The sequence below is a fragment of the Ovis aries genome, chromosome 1, assembly GCF_016772045.2.
Source record: "Ovis aries strain OAR_USU_Benz2616 breed Rambouillet chromosome 1, ARS-UI_Ramb_v3.0, whole genome shotgun sequence".
Lineage (NCBI taxonomy): Eukaryota > Metazoa > Chordata > Mammalia > Artiodactyla > Bovidae > Ovis > Ovis aries.
The window spans coordinates 12,675,270-12,699,971 of record NC_056054.1 but is presented as its reverse complement, the minus strand read 5'-3'; the positions used below and the strand labels follow the sequence as shown (position 1 = coordinate 12,699,971).

Sequence of the window (24,702 nt, the reverse complement as noted above, 5' to 3'; positions counted from 1 at the left end):
GTAGCCTGCCAGGCTCCTCTGTCCATAGGATTCTCCAGGCAAGAATACTGGAGTGGGTTGCCATGCCCTCCTCCAGGGGATCTTCCTGACCCAGGGATCAAACCTGTGCCACTTAAGTCTCCTGCATTGGCAGACGGGTTCTTTACCACTAGCGCCACCTGGGAAGCCCCTAATTATCTAGTGACCTGTTTAATATCTATCTTCTTTGCTAGACTGTCTAGTTCAGTTCAGTTGCTCAGTCATGTCCAACTTTTTGCTACCCCATGGACTGCAGCACGCCAGGCTTCCCTGTCCATCACCAACTCCTGGAGCTTGCTCAAACTCACATCCGTCAGGTTGGTGATGCCATCCAACCATTTCATCCTCTGTTGTCCCCTTCTCCTGCCTTCAATTTTTCCCAGCCTCAAAGCCTTTTCCAGTGAGATAGTCCTTTGTATCAGGTAGCCAATATATTGAAGCTTCAGTTTCAGCATCTGTCCTTCCAGTGAACACCCAGGACTGATTTCCTTTAGGGTGGACTGGTTGAATCTCCTTGCAGTCCAAGGGACTCTCAAGAGTCTTCTCCAACACCACAGTTCAAAGGCATCAATTCTTCAGCACTCAACTTTCTTTATGGTCCAACTCTCACATCCAAACATGACTACTGAAAAAAACCACAGCTTTGACTAGATGGACCTTTGTCAGCAAAGCAGTGTCTGCTTTTTAATATGCTACCTAGGTTGGTCATAGCTTTTCTCCCAAGGAGCAAGCATCTTTTAATTTCATGGCTGTAGTCACCATATGCAGTGGTTTTGGAGCCCAAGAAAATAGTCTCTCACTGTTCCCATTGTTTCCCCATCTACTTGCCATGAAGTGATGACTGGATCCCATGATCTTAGTAGTTTTAAGTCAGCTCTTTCACACTTCTCTTTCACTTTCATCAAGAGGCTCTTTAGTTCCTCTTCGCTTTTTTTTTTTTTTTGCTGGACTATAGTCACAGTAGTGAAGTAGTAGTTGTTATAAAAATATTGATAATAGGAATGAATATTTGGTCAAAGATGATCTTGGCCAGGTACTGTGCTAAGAGCTTTACACACATCAGGTGCTGCTTTCCTCACAATTCTGTGAGGTCATCACTGCTTTCATTCCTATTTTATGGATGAGGTAATGGAGACCCAGAGAAATTAAGTAATTCAGTAAGTGGTGGGACCAGGATTCAAACTCAGACTACAGACCCTGGAGCCCACGCTCTTGATCAGTCTGCTACATTGCTCCTACTTATTCACTAGCTCAGCACATGTTTTGGGTACTCAGGTTACACTGTAAGCCAGATACCGTCCACAGGCTGATCTCTTCAGCATGGTATTCCCAGTGCCTAGCACGTCCCGGCACAGCCGGGGAGACTGACTGCCAGACATCCCCTCTGCCCACCTCTGTGTGCTTTTCACTCCGCTTGGGTGGGGGAGGGGTGGGAGGGGGAGCGGGTAGACTATAGTTAGGGAACTTGGTCTCTTCTGTCTCCATCCAGGAGGCTATGGCAAGGCTTAGTGGCTTTTCAGAGCCTAGGTCCACCCCCTCTTGTAGACTGAGGGCGATGTTAATTTGGAGCTGGGGGTACAAGGCTCCCTATTGTCCCAGCAACAGTCATTAAGTTGACCTGTAAGTCAATTGCTTAAGGGTCAAAAGGGCTTTGGGAGCTTGCGCTGCTGACACTCCATTCTGGGGGCTCCGGCTTGAAGATGCACCTTAGCATCTCAGAGGCCAAGAGCTCATGTCCTGCTTCCCCTGCACAGGCTCAGATGTCACCGTCCAGCTGGACACAGCAGAGCTCAGCCTCCTTTTCCAGCTCCCCTTTGGTTCACACACCAGAACGTTCCTCCAGGAAGTTGCCAGGGCCTGTCCAGGTAGGTGAGACCTCAGGCTCCCTGTGGCAGGGGGCAGGGAAGGTGTGCTGGGCATTGACCTCCCCACCACCAGTTGACTTTGCACACTTTGAACTCACACTGCAGTTTCTGTGCCCTCTTAAAGCTATTGGCATGAGGCCACAGTGCCCCCAGGTCACCAGCTGGCCACGGTGTTTGTATTTCTGTTTTCCCATTTCTGGATCTGAGTTTTAACTCCAGCAGGGCCCCTTTGGCCTCCTTGCTCTGAGCAGGGCTGAACGGGGTGAGGTGTGATTCTAATACAGAGTCTTCTGTAGATTAGCAAGATCAGCAGCTTCTAGAGGCCCATCTTCCCTCTCTCTGCCAATGACAACTAGAACCAAGGCAAGTCTGCCCTTGAACCCTGTGCCCCACTGCAACTGAGAAAATGGTCTAGCTTTGCACTAGCAGAGAGAGGTTAGTGGCCTCTATGGCAGAATCTGTTTAGACTAGGAGATTAGCTAGGCAGGTAAAGGAGAGTTGTTCAGATCAGAAGATCAGACAGAGAATATGCAAATTCGAGCCACCAGGTGCTGGAGCTTGGCTGTTTACCCAGCACTGTTACTTCTTTCTTTCCTAGCCAGCATCTTTGTTCTGCAGAAATGGCGGGGGTGGGGTGGGGGAGAAGGGGCGGGCTCCCTTTCTATTGTGGTCTCATCATGGAGCCTGAATGTCTGGCCACTCCAGCTTCATTTGCCTGGTGTGCAGGAAGTGGACTGACTGGATGCAAACAGGGGAGTGTGCTAAAAGGAAACAAAATTATAGAGCCTTGAATGCTGAGTTAAAGGATTGATTCTCTAAGCAGGGGGAAATTCATCTCCAAACCTTCAACTAATAAGGATAACTTGTTTTATGAATACCATTGGTAGTTGTATGAGGAGCAATAATAGTTTATAGTCCTTGATTGATAATTTTGCCTGCATAAACAAAAAAAAAGCCTTCAGTATATCTGCATCAAAAATGAATTCTTTAGAAGATAAATACTTTGATAGAAAATTGACCAAAGGAGATGGATAGTGCACAAAATAATACAAATGAACAATATCTTGAAGAAAAAGAAAAAGTATTTGATAAGGTTTTTTAACAAAAGTAGTAATAGTCGTAACAGCCAAGAGTATGGACTTTGAAGCTATATGACCTCTTGCATTTGAAACTTGTCTTTGCTGTTCCTTAACTGTGTGACTTTGGGTATCACCTCTCTGAACCTTGGTTTTGTAGATTTGTTTTTTTTTCTTACAGTTCTTTGAAAAAATATTTATTTGGCCGCACTGGTCTTAGTTGTGACACCCTGGATTGATCATCTTCATTGCTGCATGTGGGATCTAGTTCCCTTAACAGGGATCGAACCTGGGGGCCCTGCACTGGGAGCACTGAGTCCTAGCCACTGGACCACCAGGGAGGTCCCTCCCTTTCTTCCAGTTTTATTGAACTCTAGTTAACATACAGCATTGTCTAAGTTTAAGGTCCACAGCATAATGATTTGACTTAATACCTCATGAAATGATTTCCACAATAAGTTTAGTGAACATCTATCATCTCATATAGATATAAAATTAAAGACATAGAAAAAAATATTTTTCCCTCGTGATGAGACCTCATGATTTACTCTCTTAACAACTTTCATATATAACGTACAGCAGTGTTAGTTAGATGTATTGTGTTGCAAATCATATTTCTGCGTGTGCTCAATCACTAAGTCACGTCCAACTCTTTGCAACCCCATGGACTGCAGCCTACCAAAGTCCTGTCTATGGGATTTCCCAGGCAAGAATACTTGAGTGGGTTGCCATTTTCTTTTCTAGGGGATCTTCCCGACCCCAGGGATCAGACCGATGTCTTCTGCATTGCCAGGTAGATTCTTTACCGCTGAGTCACCAGGGAAGCCCCATCATATTCCTAGTACTTAATTATCCTATAACTGAAGCTTTAGACTTTTTGACTACCTTCATGTAATCCTTCCTCCCCGCTATGTTACCCCTCCCTCTGGTAACCACAAATCTGACCTCATTTTGAGTTTGCTTGATTGTAGATTTCTATATGTAAAGAATATCTTCCAGGGAATTCCCTGGTGATTCAGTAGTTAAGACTCTGAGGTCCACTGCAGAGGGCCTGGGGTTTAATCCCACAGGCTGCACAGCAAGGCAAAAAAAAAAAAAAAGGGAATATCCTGGGGCTTCCCTGGTGGTTCAATGGTTAAGGATCTGCCTTGCAATGCAAGGGACACTGATTCAATCCCACATGCCTTAGGGCAACTAAGCCTGGCACCACAACTACTACTGGGCCTGCCTGCTCCACCTACTGAAGGCTGAGTGCCCTAAAGCCTGTGTTCTGCAACAAGAGAAACCACCGCAAGGAGAAGGCTGCACACCGCAACTAGAGTAGTTCCTGCTCTCCGTACCTAGAGAAGGCCTGAGTGCAGGGACAAAGACTCAACACAGCCAAAAATAAACACATATTTGGGAGGAAAAAAAAGAGAGAATATGTTCCTCAGGGAATTGTGAGAATTAAATGAGATAATACATATGAAAATGCCCAGCACATAGTAGGAACTCAGAGACTATTTCCTCAGCTAACACTCATCATGGACTTGTTGTGTATTAGACACTGAAGAACTTTCAGCACATTATCTCATTTTCCTTACCACAACCCTTCAGGGCAGGTATTATATCTCCATCTTACAGATGAGAAAACTGAGGTTCAGGGAAGGTAAGTGCCTTGCCCAAATACATAGCTGCTATAAACAATAGAGGCAACATCAGACTGGATTAGAGAGTCTCCTCCAGAACCTGACCTCTTGAGTTTCGCTCTAATGCATCCTAAACTCATGCCAACCCATCCCATCTAAACTGCTCAGGGAAGATTTCACGTAGGCAGTGATGTTTAAACAGAGACTTGAAGGACAAGTGAGGTTTTTTACCAAGCAGGCAACAAGGAGGAAAAGAGACATTTGGAGTTAAGAGCAAGTCACTGGGTGGGACTGAAGTTGGGGTGGGAGGATGCTGTGGGGTGAGCTGAGCCAGGAGAGGCCCACAGAGATAGTACATGAAGGGCCTTAAACAACCAACAAAGAGCTTGGACTTTTCTATAGCCTGTGGACAGCTGATGGAGTTTTCAAATGAGCAATGACAAGGCAGGATTTGCATGTTAGGAAAATTCCTCTGGCAACCGGTGCAGAAGTGGGGGACATCAAACAGGGAGATCAGTGGGGATGTATTTGCAGTGATTCAGGCATAAAAAATGAGACTTGGACTAGGGGCCATCATGGGGATGGGGAGGGGAGGATGGACTGGAGAGATCAAACTGATGAGAATGAAGGTGCCATGGAAACAGTGAGTTTGGGTTATGTTCACAACTTGACCTTCTGCGGTTACAACAGTGCCTAGATGTGTGCGTATGCTCTGTCGTGTCCAACTCTGTGTGGCCCCATGATTGTAGCCTGCCAGGCTCCTCTGTGCATGGAATTTTCCAGGCAAGAATACTAGAGAGGGTAGCCATTTCCTACTTCAGGGGATCTCCCCAACTCAGGGATCGAACCCAAGTCTATTTGTCTCCTGCTTTGGCAGATGGACTCTTTACCATTAGCACCACCTGGTAGGCACTCAATAAATATTTGTTGAATGGAGAAACGGAACTTGATGTCTGTCTGTGAGAATGAGAGAGAGAGAAGAGCTGATGATTGTCCTCTTTTAGGCTTACTCCTCTTCCCTACTCCTGGGGTCTACATGTGAGGTAACCAGCAAGGAAACTATACTAACTCAAGTTCTCTGAGTAGCTGTCGAGATGGACTTCCTCAGGAAGGAATTGGGTGAAAGGGGACTCTCAGAGCCAACAGGCTCTTGGGAATCCATCTGCCCAACCCTTGCATTTTATAGATAAAGGGACCAGAGTCCAAGAAGAGGTTATAGATGAAAGTAACTAGGTTTTCCCCACTCAGTCCTTGGTGAATAATGTGCAGCACAAAAGGTCAGGGAGTGGAAGTGCCTTGGTCAAGAGATTGCAGTTAGAGAAAAGAATTAGCCAACATGAGTTGAGTACCTACTGTGTGCCATAAACGTTTTTTAGATAGTCAGACAACATACAACCACCATGTTCTTCTGTTGAGTCTTGTGAGCAATACTAAAGTATAAGTATCTGTTTTATATATGATAGAGTAAACTGACACACGGTGCCTTACCAGAAATCATTCATCAACTGAAGTAATGCAACCAGGTTTGGAACCCCAAGCTATACCTGCAAAGTCCATGGAGTCCAGAGGTTTTGGTTCAGATCCCAGCTCTGCCACTTCCTAGTTGTGAACAATATATTTAATCTCTTTGAGCCTTGGCTTTATTGCTGTGTGTGAGTATGTGTGTGTGTGTGTGTGTTTTGTTTTTGGCTGCACTGAGTGGCTTGTGTAATCTTAGTTCCCCTACCAGGGATTGAACCCATGCAGTGAAAGTGCAGCGCCCTAACCACTGGACCACTAGGGAATTCCCAAGCCTTGGCTTTATTATTTGTACAGTGGAAATATGAACTTGCCTTACTTACTATTCCAAGGGTTTTGTGAGGATCAGATGAGGTACAGTATGGGTTAATAGCATGTAAATGCTGAAAATAATCTAAAAGCCATGTCTGGCAGTGCCATAATCAGTCTTGCAACCCAAGTCTTTTCATTTATGATGTTCTTACAAATCCAGTTCAGTTTGGTCAGGCTCATGCAGTTCTACAAGGAGGACAGGGAGGATAGCATAGGAAACAGCAAGTGTTTGGGAGTCAGGCATACCTGGGTTTGAGTGAGAGGCAGAGAGGACTCAAGAATTTCTAGGAAAGAGGAATGGCAATCTGGTTAAAAGGGAACCATGGAGCTTCTCTTGAAGGTGTATTTCATAGCAAGCACACTGCTTTTACTTAGAGAGTGTGTTGTTTTGGAGAGGCCTGAGAGTTGCTGATGGAGATCATGGATAGTTAAAGCCTCCAACCGGTTCTCTAGCACTGACATCTATTTGAATTCCCACTCTGCCACTCACTCTTCCACCTTAGACTGCACCTGAGCTGAGTTGCCATGGGATAATCATTGCCACGGAATAACAGTTTCCTTTCTCCTTAAATTAGTTGTGAGATTTAGGGACGTAATATACTTGTGAAGCACAGACCTAGGCACATAATTACCACCAGGTCGGAGGAGGTGGCGCTGGTCTATCTTGGTCCAGCACTTTGTTTTCATATTTATTATTGTATTTGAGTCTCAGGTGCACCCTGTGCGAGAGGGAAACAGACTTGGAGCCTCCCCGAGAGGCTGATCGATTTGCTCACGGACGGACAACCGTGCCGAGGTGGAACCGGCTCTTCAAGCCCGTGGCTCAGTATTCCCTCCTTTTTCCTTCCACAGGCTTCGTCCCAGCGATCCCAGATCCTGAGTTCCTGTGGCTGTCTCGATACAGGTGCACTGAGCCGGAGCCCGAGCCGCCCACGCCGCGAAGCTGGAATTCGGCCCCAGGCACCTGGCCGGGGCGTGCCAGAATTGGCGGAGGCAGGTATCGGTCTTGGAAGGCGCGAAAGGGATTGGAGGAGACCTCGCCTCGGGACGGGCCCCGTTCTGTTTGGGGGCGGGGCTACAAAGCAGACAGGCCTTCGATTGGCGGGGGTGGCACGCGGGGGCGGGCTCCTTTGGGGGGCGGAGCTGGGGGCGGAGCGGCTCGGGCAGCGAGATGAAGAGCTTGAGGAAGCTGGCAGGGAAATGTCCGCCGCCGACGGCTCTCGGGAGCGCGACTCTGCAGGTCTGGCGGGAGGTGGGAAGCGGGGCTGGGGCTTTGAGCCGGGGGCGGTGGCGGGCCTGGCCCTCGGGCGGGCGGGGTCTGCGGGGTTGTCCGGCGGACGCCTGGGGCGAAGACCAAGGTCCTGGCCCTACGGAGGCGGGGACATTGGGTCTGAAGGGCTCTGGGGATGTTAGTTCTCAGCCCGCTGTGATGAGGGCAGGCGCGGGCCAGTGGGGGTATTCAGGAATCCCGAGGTCGGGATTGTGGTTGTAGTAAAGCTCTGTTCTTGCTTCGCTGTGTGACCCGGGGCAGGTGGCTGCCCCTCTCTGAGCTTCAGTTTCTCCATCCTGACGTTCGAGTCTGACTTGTGTTGGGGATGCACTCCCCATCACAGAGCGTTCCTTTGGGTGAGGGCTGGTGTATGTACTGGGGCTGCCTGGCTCTCCTGTCGGTCCTCAGCCCCTCTGAGAGACTGGACTCTGCGCAGACCGGGAGTCCAGGAGAGCCCTGTCCACCCTGGGCCTGGAGGCCACAGTGAGGTTACAGGTAAAAGAGACTAGGTTTGTTTGTTTTTTCCCACCCAGCCCTTGCTGGATAAGGCTGTGCAGCACAAAATGCCAATTGTTGAGCAGGAGATTGTCTTTTGGAGAGTGAGAGGCCCCTGGCTGAAATTTGGGTCAGTCTAGTGCTTTGGGAGGAGGTATTTTTTGTCCAGCTCCTGGATTTTCGGTCCGGGGCTCCCTGGTGTTTTTTATTCCTGGGTGTGCCCGTGCAGCTCCTGTTACGTCCAGGCTTTGGCATGACTGTGAGTACCCACTTGTGTCCCATTTCTCAGCCACTTGCTAGAGAACTGTCAAGTGCCTGTGCAAGTGTGGGCCGGCACTCCACTTGCTCTTACCGCGCTTGGAAACTGTGAGGGGCGGGGGGGGGGGGATAACACATTGCACAAGTTTGTAAAATGAGAGGAAACGAAGCGAGCAAAGGACTTCCTCCGTGCTTGTGCTTCACCTTCTCTGCAGCCGCCGCAAGACGCGGTCACAGCACCCGATGGTGCTGATAGTTTGCGTCTCATGGGCTTATCTCAGTTATGAAGTGCTGATCTTGAGACAGCTTTTGCATCAGTTTCCATGACATTCTGGGCTCTGGTACTGGGACAGGTGAGAATTTAAGATTAAGAACATACCCTTCCCTGCCCCCTTGGAAAGAGGCTGCCAGCATCCAGACAGAAGACAGGCATGATGGCAGCAGAAAGAGGTGGGTTCTGGCTTTTCGCCCGCACGCCGGATCCTGTAGAAGCTCTTCATCTCTTGAATAGAGGGAGGTCTTCTGTGAGGAGTTGGGATGGCTCTGAAGCCGCGGGGTCATGAATGCAAAGGGATCTCAGACTCTGTTGTGATCTTTCAAAAGTCCCAAACTAGCTGCATGCTGGTGAAGAGTTACTGTCAAGGTGCTGGTTTCATTTTTAATTTGAAATTATTTGTCCTTCTCGTAATCCCTACAATAAATGGGATTACACTATCAAATGGATGCTTATGTTACAATTGGTAAGAAATGGCAGCAGACCTCTAGTTCTGTTTGGGTAGCTGTGTTTGCAGAGTTCTTTGGTCTCAGAGGAGAGTCATGTCATCTACAACAAGTAGGGGGAACCCTTGGGGCCTCCTCTGAATGTCCCAGACAGTCCAGACCCAGCGGGAAACAGATAGGGAATTTGGTGCTTCCTATATGCGTGTAATCAAAATACCCACTTCCTGATGGCTTGGGGAACCAACCCAAGCACTGCTTTAAAATGCTGTGTGTGATATGCATCAGGAGAAACAGGGCTTCTCCAAGGAGCTGACAGTGACAGAGGGATTTGATGATTCACAGAGGTGAGTGAGTGTGGGGTCGGCTCAGCAGGAGGGCGACCTTGTGGGGCTAGTCAAGGTCTAGCTATTTGGGGGGCAAAGAGAGTCTGGTTTTCACTCCCTGCCTTTGTTTTGGTAGAGAAAGGAAACATCTCACTTGGATGCATCTCTCCAAAATGCCCATTTCTTCCCCTTGACTTGTCTTTCCTGCATTCAGGAGTGTCAGGCCAAACTTGGTAGAGGTTGCAGAAAGGTGAAATGCAGCTAATTTTCATCTAGGGTCTGTTCTCAGGTTCAGACCAGGATCTTTGAGCTAAGTTGTGATGTGGAAGTGAGATATAAGCCTTGTTGAGTGACAGCCTGTTCATCTGATTCTCTTGGCCTCTTCAGGTGCCAAGACCTCACGTAGGTCCCAGACAAGTAGCTTTTTTGAGTAGGGGATCTTTCTGCTTCTTCTCTTAGTTAACTGCTCTGTGGTATAGCTTTTTCTTTTCTTAAAAAGAAATAAAGAGAAATACCTTCCTGTTTCTGTTTAGCCAACTGAAGGTGCTTTTATCCAGAAAATCCCTTGGGGAATCTGCCTCTGACTCAGTGCTCACCCTGTCATTGTGTAAAATATTTACCTGCCTCATCCCACACGTACTCAAAGACCTGGAGCTGTGTTCTGGAGGACTCTTAGCTATGGGCTAGAGAGGAAGCAGCCACTCAGAAGTCCCACTGGGGTTGTTCTGGGCTAATTTAACGAAATGGTAACAACAGACTCATTGCAGTGTTCTGAAGTGGTTTTCTGATTCCATGATTGATTGAAAACGAGATGGCTTTGTAGTAACTCAAATTCAGAATGAGATGCGCTATGGGTATTTTTTCTCTTGGACCCAGGAAATAAAGCATTGAAGTCTGTGTGGCCTGAGAAAGGAAATGAACGTTATTTATAACTCAGGGTAGCATAAAGGGTAACCTAGATTACTAGGGTAGAAGCCAGTGAGAATGTTGGGAAAACAGCCCCTGGGGTCAGTCAGTCTCCTTGCTCCTCCTCCTCCTCTTAATAAATAAAATCTATGTGACTGACATACCCTTTTAGCACAGAAAATGAATTTTCCTAGATGTTTATCTTACACGTAGAACTCTCGCCCATCATCTCCACCTTTGTGGGAAGCTCTGCTGGCTCCTAAGCAAATTAACTGGGCTCACTTTGTTTCTTTAAACAAAAGAGAACTGTGTTCCTTTTTCTTCCTTCTTGTGTTGTTCCCTTCTCCATTCCCCTTGTGTTTGTTTCTTGAACAGGAGAACCCCCTGAAGACTTTTCTCTCCTTCAGAAAAAACAGGCTGTCGTGGAATTTTACAGTGGGAGCGTGGAGCAAGTGAGATGACCCACAAACATTCCCTTAGAAGGGGCGCTTTGCACAGGAAAGTCCTCAGGGACAGAAGGTTCAGGAAGAGGGAGGCATCAATATTTACTAGAGGAAAGAGAGTCTGGAGACAGAGACGCTCACTAGCTTGCTTGTTTTGTTTGCTGCTTAAAATCTACTGTAACAAACTTGTAGATTTTACCAGTGGTGCATATGCGAACTGAAGCTCCAAGTATGAAGGCTGAGGATTTGAGCAAAGTATATGTCTATGTGGCCTACTTTAATTTTTATTTTTACTACTGCATGTTAATATCACACTGGACATACCTCTTGACTTTCCTCTCTTCCGTCTGCAAGATAGGAGTGAAAGTTTGCCTCCTGGAAGGTCTCATAGAAGTGAAGAAATTCAGATTTGGAGGAGGGGGCGCTTCCTCTGGGAAACCTGGTTAGGATTTGCAGATGCCCACCTCCAAGAGCTTAGAAACTGGCTGCGCTCCTGCTGGCCTTTCTTAGGCTGGTTTGTTCCAAGTTACAACATTCATTCTCTTCTTTACTCCTTTCCTTCCTCCAGTTTCTTTTCTGTCAATACAATCGCTAAAAACATCAGTCATCCTTGACTCTCCCCTCCCCATGTCTAATAACCACATTTGGTCCATTTTTTCCCGCAATTTAAAAATCTTTTGAAAAGTAAAGAGATTAAGTCCCAGTGGTTCACGTTGGCGTCCTCTCACTTGAGTAGTGCAGTGCTGACTCTGCAAGGCTTCCCCTAGGTGTCCTCCTCCCTTGGGGCTTGCCTTAGAGGGTAACATTTATCACGCCCTGCTGTTTTGTTTGTGAACTTGAATGCTGCACCACTCCCTATAGCCTGCGGAATAAAGTTCAGATTCTTTAGTGGGACGTCTAAGTCCTGCAGGCCTGGCCTCAGCCCCTCTGTTGAGCCTTATCGTCCCCAACTCACCTTCATTTCCTCTTACTTCAGACCTGATTGCTTATTATTTCTGTTTTTTCATCTTTGTCGGCTGTTCATTCATCTGCATTTGTACAAGCTCGAACGTGCTCCTCTTAGCATTTTGTATCCTGTCTCCTCCCCAAATGCCAGCCCAAAGCCTTGTATATCAGTAGATGCTCAAAAAATGTCCGTTGTCTTCGAGACCTGAACCAGTCCTAGTTCCAGTGCTTTGTTGCCTGAAGGATGCCTGCCCCCTTCCTCTTTAAGCAGTTTCTGCCCTTCTTTCCACCCCTCAACCCCTTCCTGGTTTGCTTTTGCCCACTTCTCTTTCAGTTTTATCACCAGACCACAGACAGTTCACAGAAGGCCAGCAAAGAGAGAGCCTGAAGGAAAAAGTCAAGTCATCTCTCCAGTAGCCTGTGACCATTATAACCTGTGGCTGAAAAGTAATTGCACGGTCATAGTCTTTCCCCAGAAGCTAAGCTAGTGATATTTATTTAGTCCTTGCTAACCTAAATTGGGGGCTTCCCTGGTGGCACAGGGGTAAAGAATCCACCTGCCAGTGTAGAGATGCAGGTTCTATGCCTGGATCAGGAAGATCCCCTGGAGAAGGAGATGGCAGCTCACTTCAGTATTCTTGCCTGGGAAATCTCATGGACAGAGGAGCCTGGCGGGCTACGGTCCATGGGGCCTCAAAGAGGCGGACACTACTGAGTGACTAAACAACAACAAGAGCTCAAGTTGGATTTGCACAGGGGGCAAATTGCATTTTGAGACCAGGGCTTTCAGGTTTGCGGGGCCTGGGATGTGTCTTTAGAGATGCCTCTGCTCACGTGAATTGTTAAAGTCTATGGTGCTTTTTTCTAAAGCCATGAGATGGTGGGAAATTTTTTTTTTTTAAGAAAGGAAGGCAAAAAGAAAGGACTAAGAAGCACGGTTATTTGATTTTCAAAAAAGTAACGGCACTGTTTGGGTTGGTCACCATGTTGGGCTAGGAATCATCGACTCTTTCCAGTCTGTTTAATGCTGGGTGCCCTGGGCTATGGGCTTCTCTCAAGAGCTCTTTGCCCCATGTGCACTTTGTATTTAGTTCCCTTTGGTCATAAGAGTCAAATCCAAACTCCACATGGCATTCAAAGTCTCACAGTTTGGCCTTAATACACATAATAAAAACCTATGCCTAATAAATTAAAACAATAAAATTATAGTTATACATAAAAATCGATTACTATTATAACTGTTATTATCACTGGCAGTTAACATTTAGTAAACACTATGGGCCTCACCCAGTGCACAGAAAAGCTCTGTAAGAGGATGTCCATTTTTCACAGGGAGAGACTAAGGCTCAGAGAGGGTAAATAACTGAGAATAGAATTCATGTCATCTGTTTGAATCTAATGCTTGAGCCCTAACCCTAACACTCTTCTTTTGTATCCCTTGACGCTTCTCAAGCAAAACTTTGTGTGTCTACTTATTTATACTACTTGTTATGACTCATTTCTGAGCATATCATGATGCCGAGTCTCTGCACTGGAATTATTTCCTCTGCCAGAAATGCTTTCTGCATGTCACCTTTTTCTGATAGTATAGTTTTTGATTAACTGCACAGACTCTTGACCCATATTCCCTGGGTTTGAATCTTGTCTGTACTGTTTAAAGGGCTTCCTGATGGCTCAGAGGTTAAAGCGTCTGCCTGCGCCTGCCCGCAATGCGGGAGACCTGGGTTCGATTCCTGGGTCGGGAAGATCCCCTGGAGAAGGAAATGGCAACCCACTCCAGTATTCTTGCCTGGAAAATCCCATGCACAGAGGAGCCAGTGGGCTGCAGTCCACGGGGTCGCAAAGAGTTGGACACGACTGAGCGACTTCACTTTTGTACTGTTTATTAGCTGTGCGTTCTTGGGCAGGTTACTTACCCTCTCTGTACCCTCATGGAGGCGTTGTGAAGATTAAGTATACATATGGAGGTTAAAACCATGCCTGACATGCAGTAAGCCTTAAGTATTTGCGATTAATATTATTCATGATAATATTACTATCGTTGTCATCGTTAACACAGTCTGACTTTGGGTCTGGGTAACTAGATCGGGATCGGTCTGATTCCTTGTAAAGTCAATGAGTCTCTTGCTAGTATGTGTTGCCTTGTCTTGACTCAGAGAGGCCGTGGGACCGCCCCCTGGTGGTGTGTACCCAGCATCAAGAAGCGTTAATCCTGCCTATTGGAACTGCCGAGTAATTTGCTCGCGTGGTTTTGCAGGTTCTTCTAGTGTGCTGGAAATGGAATGCCAGGGCCGGTGACTGAGGAAATAGGGACACCACCTCCTAGGCTTGTCTAGTAGATGCTCAGAAAGGGGCAGGATATGATTGTCACCCAGTAGCAACAGCCACACACCCACACAGCCTGTGCAGACCAGGGTGGTACTTTTGCTTTGTTATCCAGACCGACTTAATCCTTCTCTCCATGTAGTACTTACTCCTAAGAGTTCATAGTTTCCTTGAAGATGTTGTGCTCATGTTGGCAAAAGGGAGGCTGTGGAGTTCGGACTGTTAATGTCAACTGTGCCGTTTACTGGGCTAGCTCTGTGTTGCTGGGCATGTCTGCTCCCTCTTCTGGACCTCAGTCTCCTTATTTGTAAAATGAGGCCAATAATCAGGAATAACACATGAAGCACGTAGCGCAAGCCTAGCTATTCATATTAGAGGGGACTCGGCAAATGACCATCATCATTATATCAAGGCCGAGGTGGATGAGGAGTGGCAAGGCAGAGGGAAGGGAACTAACCATTCGTGCATGTGTGCTGCGTACCTGGCATTGTGCGAGGTTCTTGACCTGTTTAGAATTTCATTTGTTTATTCTTTTGGCCTCTCTTCAAGTGTAGTAGTGTTATCATCATTTTACAAATGAGGAAACAAATGAAGTAGTTTGCTTGAAGTTTCCTGTGAGGTTGTGGATGCAGCCGGTAAAATGGCCAGGCCGTTTTATTCCAAAGCCCCATGGCTTTTCCAGAAACACTCAAATGACCCTTAAAATGCTAGACAAGTCATACAGACTGGAAGGCCTTCAGAATTGAGAGAAATGACTGCCGAGGGCTGGTGTGGTCGTGGAGGGCTTGGTGGGGGAGGAGTTGAGGCTGGACTTTGAGGAGAGGGGTCCAGAAGTCAGAGTGAGGGCAACGTGCACGGGGAACCTGTCTCTTGATTCAGTCGGCTGTCTTCAGGTGGCAGATGGGGAGAGAACGCAGGACCAGTTTGCAAAGGGCCTTTCCTGTGCCAGTCCAACCAGTTTTGGACCTTCACCTGCAGGCAGTGGTATAATACTGGAAGTTTTAGAGCAGGGAGAGATGAAATCAGAGTTTAACCTGGCCAAGTCCAGAGACAAAATTAGCAGATGGTGTCAGGAGAAGCAGGAACCTCTCTCGTTGGGAGGCTTTTGATGTAATAGGCCAGGAGAGGAGGCCTGGGGGAAGGCAGCGGTGAGAATGAAGAGGCGGGTGGCTGACCGGTCCTGGCGGCCCAAGGAGAGTGGTGAGTGAAGGGCGGGTTGGCAAACCAGGGTGACAGGGAGATGACAGGGCTGTGACGGAAGGGAGAGCCCAGCGGAAGCCCAGAAGTCAAAGCTCAGCTTTACCTGGGACCCATCCATGCGCAGAGACGTGAGCAGTGGAGGGCCTGATCCCAGTTACAGCTGGGTAGCTCTGTTTGGAACTGACTGTGATGGCCCATGATTCTCGGAGAAGAGAAGAGCCAGACCTAGAACTGCAGCAGCCAGTGTGGTAGACCCTAGTCAATGCGGCTATTTAAATTTACTCTAGGTATTCAAAATTAACAATTCAATTTCTCACTCACTCTTGCCGCATTTTAACTGTTCAAGGGTAGCTAGTAGCTACTCTTTGGGGTGGTGTAGTTATAGACCATTTCCATCATCTGTTGAATTGCACTGGTCTGGATCTTGGGAAAACCTGTGAAAAACTGGGGGACACGCAAGGGGAAACCAGGGCAAGAGGAGCTCAAAATAAATAGAGTACTTGAATTTTGATTTGAATTTGCTGGCTTGACTTCTAGAGCCCCTTCTGGTCACGCAGTGAGGGGTAGCCTCGATTAATCACAGGAAAAGAAGACAGCAGTCATAGGCAGATACTGCTATCTTTGTTTAGTTCAGGAAGCAGAAACTTAGAGAAGTGAGATAACTTCTTCAGGGTCATAGAGCTGGTAAGTAGCAGGGCCAGAAATGGAACCAAGTCTGACTCCACAGCCTCTTTCTCTCTCTATATATATATATATGTGTGTGTGTACATATATATATATAGTGCTGTGTACATATATGTACATGCTATGTACAACAAAGCCTCTGACTGTGTGGATCACAACAAACTGGAAAATTCTTAAAGAAATGGGACTACCAGACCGCTTTATCTGGTTCTGAGAAATGTGTATGCAGATCAAGAAGCAACAGTTCCAGCTGGACGTGGAACAACAAACTGGTTCCAAATCGGGAAAGGAGTACATCAAGGTTGTATATTGTTACCCTGCTTATTTAATTTATATGCAGAGTACATCATGTGAAATGCCAGGGTGGATGAAGCACAAGCTGAAATCAAAATTGCCAAGAGAAATATTAGTAACCTCAGATACACAGATGACACCACCCTTATGGCAGAAAGCGAAGAGGAACTAAAGAGCGTCTTGATGAAAGTGAAAGAGGAGAGTGAAAAAGCTGGCTTAAAACTCAACATTCAGAAAACTAAGATCATGGCATCCAGTCCCATCCTAGGTGGGGAAACAAGGGAAACACTGAGAGACGTTAATTTTTTTCACGGCAGATTGTGACTGCAGCCATGAAATTAAAAGATGCTTGCTCCTTGGAAGAATAGCCTAGACAGCATATTAAAAAGCAGGGACATTACTTTGCCGACAAAGCTCTGTCTAGTCAAAGCTATGGTTTTTCTAGCAGTCATGTATGAATGTGAGAGTTGAACTGTAAAGAAAGCTGAGCACTGAAGAATTGATGCTTTTGAACTGTGGTATTGGAGAAGATTCTTGAGAGTCTGTTGGACTGTAAGGAGATCCAAGCAGTCTATCCTAAGGGAAATTAGTCCTGAATATTCATTGGAAGGACTGATGCTGAAATTGAACCTCCAGTACAGAAATCAATCACTGGTTACGTGATGCAAAGAACTGACTCATTGGAAAAGACTCTGATTCTGGGAAAGATTGAAGGCAGGAGGATGAGATGGTTAGGTGGCATCACCAGCTCAGACATGAGTTTAAGCAAGCTTCACGAGTTGGTGATGTACAGGAAAGCCTGGCGCACTGAAGTCCATGGGGTCGCAAAGAGTCGGACATGACTCAGTGACTGAATTGAACTGAACTGATGTACATATATACTTCCCAGGTGGTGCTAGTGGTAAAGAACCTGTCGGTTAATGCAGGTGATGTAAGAGATGCTGGTTTGATCCCTAGGTTGGGATGATCCCCTGGAGAAGGAAATGGCAACCCACTCCAGTATTCATGCCTGCAAAATCCCATGGACAGAGGAGCCTGGAGGGCTGCATACAGTCCATGGGGTCACAGAGAGTCGGACACGGCTGAGCAACTGAACTGAACATGTTTGTGTGTATGTACTCAGTTGTACTTGATTCTGTGCAACCCTGTGGACTGTATCCTGCCAGGTTCCTCTGTCCATGGGACCTTCCAAGCAAGAATACTGGAGTGGGTAGCCGTTTCATACTCCAGGATGTGTGTATATAGTACTTATATATTTATAGTATGAAGTGAAGTGACAGTAAGTCCCTCAGTCGTGTCCGATTCTTTGCAACCCCATGGTGCACCGTCGATGGAATTCTCCAGGCCAGAATTTATTGGAGTGGGTAGCCTTTCCCTTCTCCAGGGGATCTTCCCAACCCAGGGATTGAACCCAGGTCTCCCGCATTGCGGATAGATTCTTTACCACCTGAGCCACAAAGGAAGCCCGTGTGTGTGTGTGTGTGTGTGTGTGTGTGTGTGTGTGTGTGTGTGTGTGTGTGTGTGTGTGTGTGTGTGTGTGTGTGTGTGTGTGTGTGTGTGTGTGTGTGTGTGTGTGTGTGTGTGTGTGTGTGTGTATGCTGGATCATGGGGAAAGCAAGAGAGTTCCAGAAAAACATCTATTTCTGCTTTATTGACTATGCCAAAGCCTTTGACAGTGTGGATCACAATCAACTGTGGAAAATTCTGAAAGAGATGGGAATACCAGACTACCTAACCTGCCTCTTGAGAAATGTGTATGCAGGTCAGGAAGCAACAGTTAGAACTGGACATGGAACAACAGACTGGTTCCAAATAGGAAAAGGAGGACGTCAAGGCTGTATATTGTCATCCTGCTTATTTAACAAATGCTGGATTGGAAGAAGCACAAGCTGGAATCAAGATTGCCAGGAGAAATATCAATAACCTCAGATATGCAGATGACACCACCCTTATGGCAGAAAGTGAAGAGGAACTAAAGAGCCTCTTGATGAAAGTGAAAGAGGAGAGTGAAAAAGTTGGCTTAAAGCTCAATATTCAGAAAACAAAGATCATGGCATCCGGTCCCATCACTTCATGGGAAATAGATGGGGAAACAGTGGAAACAGTGTCACACTTTATTTTTTGGGGCTCCAAAATCACTGCAGATGGTGATTGCAGCCATGAAATTAAAAGACACTTACTCCTTAGAAGAAAAGTTATGACCAACCTAGATAGCATATTCAAAAGCAGAGACATTACTTTGTCAACAAAGGTCCATCTAGTCAAGGCTATGGTTTTTCCTGTGGTCATGTATGGATGTGAGAGTTGGACTGTGAAGAAGGCTGAGTGCCGAAGAATTGATGGTTTTGAACTGTGGTGTTGGAGAAGACTCTTGAGAGTCCCTTGGACTGCAAGGAGATCCAACCAGTCCATTCTGAAGGAGATCAACCCTGGGATTTCTTTGGAAGGAATGATGCTAAAGCTGAAACTCCAGTACTTTGACCACCTCATGCAAAGAGTTGACTCACTGGAAAAGACTCTGATGCTGGGAGGGATTGGGGGCAGGAGGAGAAGGGGACAACAGAGGATGAGATGGCTGAATGGCATCACTGACTCGATGGACGTGAATCTGAGTGAACTCCAGGAGTTGGTGATGGACAGGGAGGCCTGGCGTGCTGCGGTTCATGGGGTCGCAAAGAGTTGGACACGACTGAGCGACTGAACTGAACTGAACTGAATATATATATACACCAAAAAATACATCTTATTATATCTAACTTTGAAAGTACCTATAAGCAAAACGGAAAAAAAAAAATTACCACTGTGAAATAACTACTATTGACCTTTAGTGTATGCTTTTCTGACTTTCCCATGAGTATATGTGTGTGTCTAAATATATATATATATATATATGTATATTTATAAACATGTGGTATATATGTACATAGACATATTCCAATCTTTTCTGATGCTTGTAGGCCATGCTCTTAACTACCACCCTTAATCCTTTATCAGCATTTCTGAAGTCCTAAAAGCTCTGAAGATGGGAAAAAAATTTTTTTTCCCCAAGTTTGGCTCAAGCTCAATTTGGCAGTTAAGACTTGTCTGAACTGAGAAGGAGACTATTTATAGGCTTTATTTATCCCACTAAGCATTACTACTCATAAGTTGCACTAAGGAGATATTGAAGTGATTGATTTCTGGATGTTCCCTTGACTCTGTGGGGTGCTGTATAGCATACAACACATATTATGTGTTACCTTTCTAAAATCCCCAAATTTTGAATTCCAAGATACACTTGGCCCCAAGGGTTTCAGATAAGGGATTGTGGATCTGTATTAGGTTATACTGCTGCTTTAAGAATTTTCCATAGTTTGTTGTGACCCCACACAGTCAAAGGCTTTGGCATAGTCAATAAAGCAGATGTTTTTCTGGAACTCTCTTGCTTTTTCGATGATCCAGCAGATGTTGGCAATTTGATCTCTGGTTCCTCTGCCTTTTCTAAATCCAGCTTGAACATCTGGAAGTTCAGGTTCATGTACTGTTGAAGCCTGGCTTGGAGAATTTTGAGCATTGCTTTGCTAGCCTGTGAGATGAGTGCAGTTGTGCAGTAGTTTGAGCATTCTTTGGCATTGCCTTTCTTTGGAATTGGAATGAAAACTGACCTTTTCCAGCCCTGTGGCCACTGCTGAGTTTTCCAAATTTGCTGGCATATTGAGGGCAGCACTTTCACAGCATCATCTTTCAGGGTTTGAAATAGCTCAACTGGAATTCCATCACCTCCACTAGCTTGTTCTTAGTGGTGCTTCTTAAGGCCCACTTGACTTTGCAGTCCAGGATGTCTGGCTCTAGGTGAGTGATGAAACTAAAGAGCCTCTTGATGAAAGTGAACGAGGATTGTGAAAAAGTTGGCTTAAAGCTCAGCATTCAGAAAACTAAGATCATGGCATCCAGTCCAATCACTTCATAGCAAATAGATGGGGAAACGATGGAAACAGTGAGGGACTTTATTTTGGGGGGGCTCCAAAATCACTGCAGATGGTGACTGCAGACTTGAAATTAAAAGACACTTGCTCCTTGGAAGAAAAGCTATGACCGACCTAGACAGCCTATTAAACAGCAGAGACATTACTTTGCCAACAAAGGTCTATATAGTCAAAGCTGTGGTTTTTCCAGTAGTCACATATGGATGTGACAATTGAACCATAAAGAAAGCTGAGCACTGAAGAACTGATGGTTCTGAACTGTGGTGTTGGAGAAGACTCTTGAGAGTCCCTTGGACTGCAAGGAGATCCAGTCAGTCCATCCTAAAGGAAATCACTCCTGAATATTCATTGGAAGGATTGATGCTGAAGCTGAAATTCTAATACTTTGGCCACCTGATGTGAAGAACTGACTCACTAGAAAAGACCCTGGTGCTGGGAAAGTTGAAGGTGGGAGGAGAAGGGGACAACAGAGGATGAGATGGTTGGATGGCATCATGGACTCAGTGGACATGAGTTTGAGTAAGCTCCAGGTGTTGGCGATGGACAGGGAAGCCTGGCAGGCTGCATTCCATGGGGTCACAAAGACATTACTAAAGTGACTTAGCATGCATAGCATGCATGCACGGTAGGCTCGGGGCCACAGAGGAAAAACATCAGTCCCTGCTCCCAGAAGCTGCTGCTGTTGCTGCTGCTAAGTCGCTTCAGTTGTGTCTGACTCTGTGTGACCTCATAGATGGCAGCCCACCAGGCTCCACCGTCCCTGGGATTCTCCAGGCAAGAACACTGAAGTGAGTTGCTATTTCCTTCTCCAATGCATGAAAGTGAAAGTGAAGTCGCTCAATCGTGTCTGACTCTTCACAACCCCATAGACTGCAGCCTCCTAGGCTCCTCCATCCATGGGATTTTCCAGGCACAAGTACTGGAGTGGGTTGCCATTGCCCTCTCCCCCAGAAGCGGAGGTCTAGCTAAAGAAAAAAGATGGATGAAAAGAGTTAAAGGTGGTTACAATTCCTTTGTGATAAATACATGCCTTAGAGGTGAGCACTAGGTATGTAAGAAGGAGGAGAGGGCCCCAGAGGGCTTTTCAAAGGAGATAACTCCTGAGCTGAGTTTGAAGTTTCCTACCTGAAGGTGTAATGGGCTTCCCTAGTGGCCCAGAGGTTAAAGCATCTGCCTCCAATGCGGGAGATCTGGGTTCGGTCCCTGGGTCGGGAAGATCCCCTGGAGAAGGAAATGGTAACCCACTCCAGTATTCTTGCCTGGAGAATCCCATGGATGGAGAAGCCTGGTAGGCTACAGTCCACGGGGTCACAAAGAGTCGGACACGACTGAGCGACTTCACCTTCACATGAAGGTGTATTTGAGGGGTGGTTAAGCTATACTGAGGATCAGGGGTGGGTTGGAGGCAACATTTAAAAAGATAAATGTCACCCACCACCCTCGGCAGTGAAAGCGCAGAGTCCTAACCACTGGGTTACCCTTAAAAAGGTAAATGGTTTTGGTGTGACTGGATTAGGGGTGAGAAAGGAGTGTTTGTTTTAAAATCTCTGTTTATTCACAAATCTTTTTTTTTTTTATTATTTGTTTATTTCTGGTTGTGCTGCATCTTTGTTGCTGAGCACAGGCTTTTCCCAGCCGAGGCGAGCGGGTGTAAGTCTGCCTTCTCACTGCAGTGGCTTCTCTCGTTGCCGAGCACAGGCTTTAGGCACACAGGCTTCAGCAGTTGTGGCACACGGGCCTTGCTGCCCCGCAGCACGTAGAATCTTCCCAGACCAGAGACTGAACCTCTGTCCCCTTCATTGGAGGATGGATTTTAACCACTAGACCACCAGGGAAGTCCCGAGAGGAATGGTTTGAGTCAGGGGGTGTGGAAGATGGGTCTGGAGAGGTAGTCTGGGGCTAATTATAAAGGTTCCTGTATGTAGTACTTAGAGGTTTGGGTTTTGTTACGAAGGTGTTAGAAGTTATTAAGCCCTGCTTAATAAAGACCTGCTCAGATCTGCGTTTTCTTCTAGCAGCTGGCAGAATACACTGGAGGGGATGAGAATGGCGGCAGGGAAATCCCTGAGTGTGCTTTCCAGGCATATTAAGGGCCTAAACTAAGACATGGCAGTAGGGATGGGGAGACGGTCGGGTATAAAAATATTTAGGAGAGAGGATTTATAGGACTTTGGGAACATGGGAAAACAGAAAACAATACAGATGTCACCTGTAAGGTTGAGTGACAAGGGATTGGAGGTCTGAGGTTGGAAAAAGAGCAGAGAGGGAGTCGGGAAGTGGGAGAAGAGGAAGGGCAGGAAGCTGTGGCCAGAGAGGGAACCATGGGCTGTGTGATGGTGAGCTTGGTAAAGAGCTGCTGACAGCCAACTTCCGTGCCAGATTCAGGAGAGAAGAAATTCCGAGAAGGCTGCCCTGTGGCTGGAAATTCCCCCAACGGTGCCTTAAAGTTTCCATACATGAAGTCATGAATGACGACGTTCCAGTTCTTGCTGGACTGAGTCCTGAGAGAGATATGGGGTGGAGGGATCGACAAGATACAGGTCAGCAAGGTGGTTTCCCAGTCTGTACACTGCCCGCTCTGGATGGAAGCAAAGTCCACAGGGACAAACCACTTGTTCCCCGAGACATAGCCTGACGGAGTCCTCAGAAAGCACTGATGTGCAGAAAGAGCCTAAGCGTTATTCCTGAGTTTGCCTTTGCGTGTTGTGAAGCTCTATGAGTTTTTCTTTTTTTAACTTGATAGATGAAGTAGACCCAAAGAGAGGAAGTAACACAGGAAGATGATGGTAGAGCTCGACTTCGACTTAAGTTTCCTATTGGTTACATTTAATACATTGAATACCGTTACTGCTCCAAGTCCCTGGAAAGTGGCATACAGATGACAAAGTCCTCATCTCATACAGCTTACATTTTAGTGGAAATAGCATCCAATGAAAAAAAAAATGAATACAGATGTATAAGATTCGATATCAAGTGGGATTAGTACTGAGGCATAGCCTTGTCTTCTGGAAGCTTACAGGCTAATGGGTAGACAACACACAGCCGTCAAGGCTGTGATAGGAGAAATACAGGGAGCTATGGGAACGTCCCTGTTAGAGCCTCTGAACCGGTCCGGGAGGAGTCAGAGAAGGCTTCTTAGAAGAAATGGCCTCTAAGATGTGCCGTACGCCGGGGGTTGGCTAACTACAGTCCCCTGGGCCAGAGCTGCCTGCTGCCTGCTTTGGGTACAGCCCATGAACTAAGAATAGTTTCTACATTTTTAAACGTTTGGAAAGAACTAAAAGAAAATAATATTTTGTGACATGTGGAAATTATGCAGTATGTAAACATCAGTGACCATAAAGTTTTTTTGGAATACTGCCATGCTTATGGTTGCTTTAACACTCTAATGGCAGAGTTGAATAGTGGCAGACTATGAGGCCTGAAAAGCTAGGACGTTAACCCTCTGGCCGTTTACAGAAACAGTTGTTTGCTAGCTCCTGGCCACAGGATGGGTAGGAGTTAGCCGTGTAAAGCAGAGTGAGGAAGAAGGAAGTCTGCTTCCGATGGGATCGTTGTAGAACTGCAGTAACTTTAGTGTACTTGGACTAGAGCTTTCAAGGAGATAGGAGATAGTGATGTGGCTGGAGAGATGGGCAGGAGCCAGACTGAGAAGACACTTGGCAGCTATATTAAGGGGTTTGGATTTATCCAGTGGGGAGCTTTGTAAAGGTGTTATATTATCAGATTTTCAAAAAATCCTCTGGCCACAGTGTGGAGATTAGATTAGAGAGGGTGGGGTGAGAGAGGAGGCAGGGAAATTAATTGAGGTCTCTTTTAGCTAGTTCCAAGGAATTGTTGGTAACTTAAACTAGTAGAAAGATATTGGAGAATATATTGACTTGAGATGCAATTTAGGAAGCAGAGTTGAAAGCCCTTGGTGATTGATTTAGAGGCATTGAAATGTAATTATTTCCATGTTGTGAATGACTGTTTTCTTTCTCAACTCCAAAGTTGTTGGTTTTTTTTACCCTCCCATTGCTGTGAACGCATGGTTGACAAATCCATGTTTAGTAATAGTCTTCAGAGCAGAATTCCTTAGTGATGCTTCACGCCCATAGTGCTCCATATACCTTGTATATCGAAGCAGCATCTCTCTATGACTTCTTCACGCAGTTCCCTGTTAACAAGGAATCTGGCTTTTAAGGAGCAAAGAAGCAATAAATTGGCAGATTAATTTTCCTTTTCTGGTTTCTCTTGGTTTGTCAGATTTCCCCGAATATTTCTTTGTTGCAAGTCCTCGGGCTCCTTGGTTTTCAGGGCAGTTTGTTGACAACGACAAGGGCGTCTCATGTTCTAGGCCTTCCCGGTTTTACTTCTCTCACCTTTGCCTTCTTTGTCCTTGAAGCTGAAGTCTCACTCGCAGCAAATGGTAATAACATGACTACATTATATTTCATAATATATTGTGTGGCTTT

The 24,702-nt window shown here is 46.2% G+C and overlaps 1 protein-coding gene across 1 annotated transcript in view; it reads left to right on the top strand.

The window, feature by feature from the left end:
• Positions 1-24,702, top strand: part of INPP5B (inositol polyphosphate-5-phosphatase B) — a 50,794-nt gene that overhangs the window by 1,729 nt on the left and 24,363 nt on the right. The window contains 3 exon segments of the mRNA XM_015091873.4: positions 1,773-1,883; positions 7,270-7,459; positions 7,461-7,657. Of these exon segments, the coding sequence (XP_014947359.4) occupies positions 1,773-1,883; positions 7,270-7,459; positions 7,461-7,657 (498 nt within the window).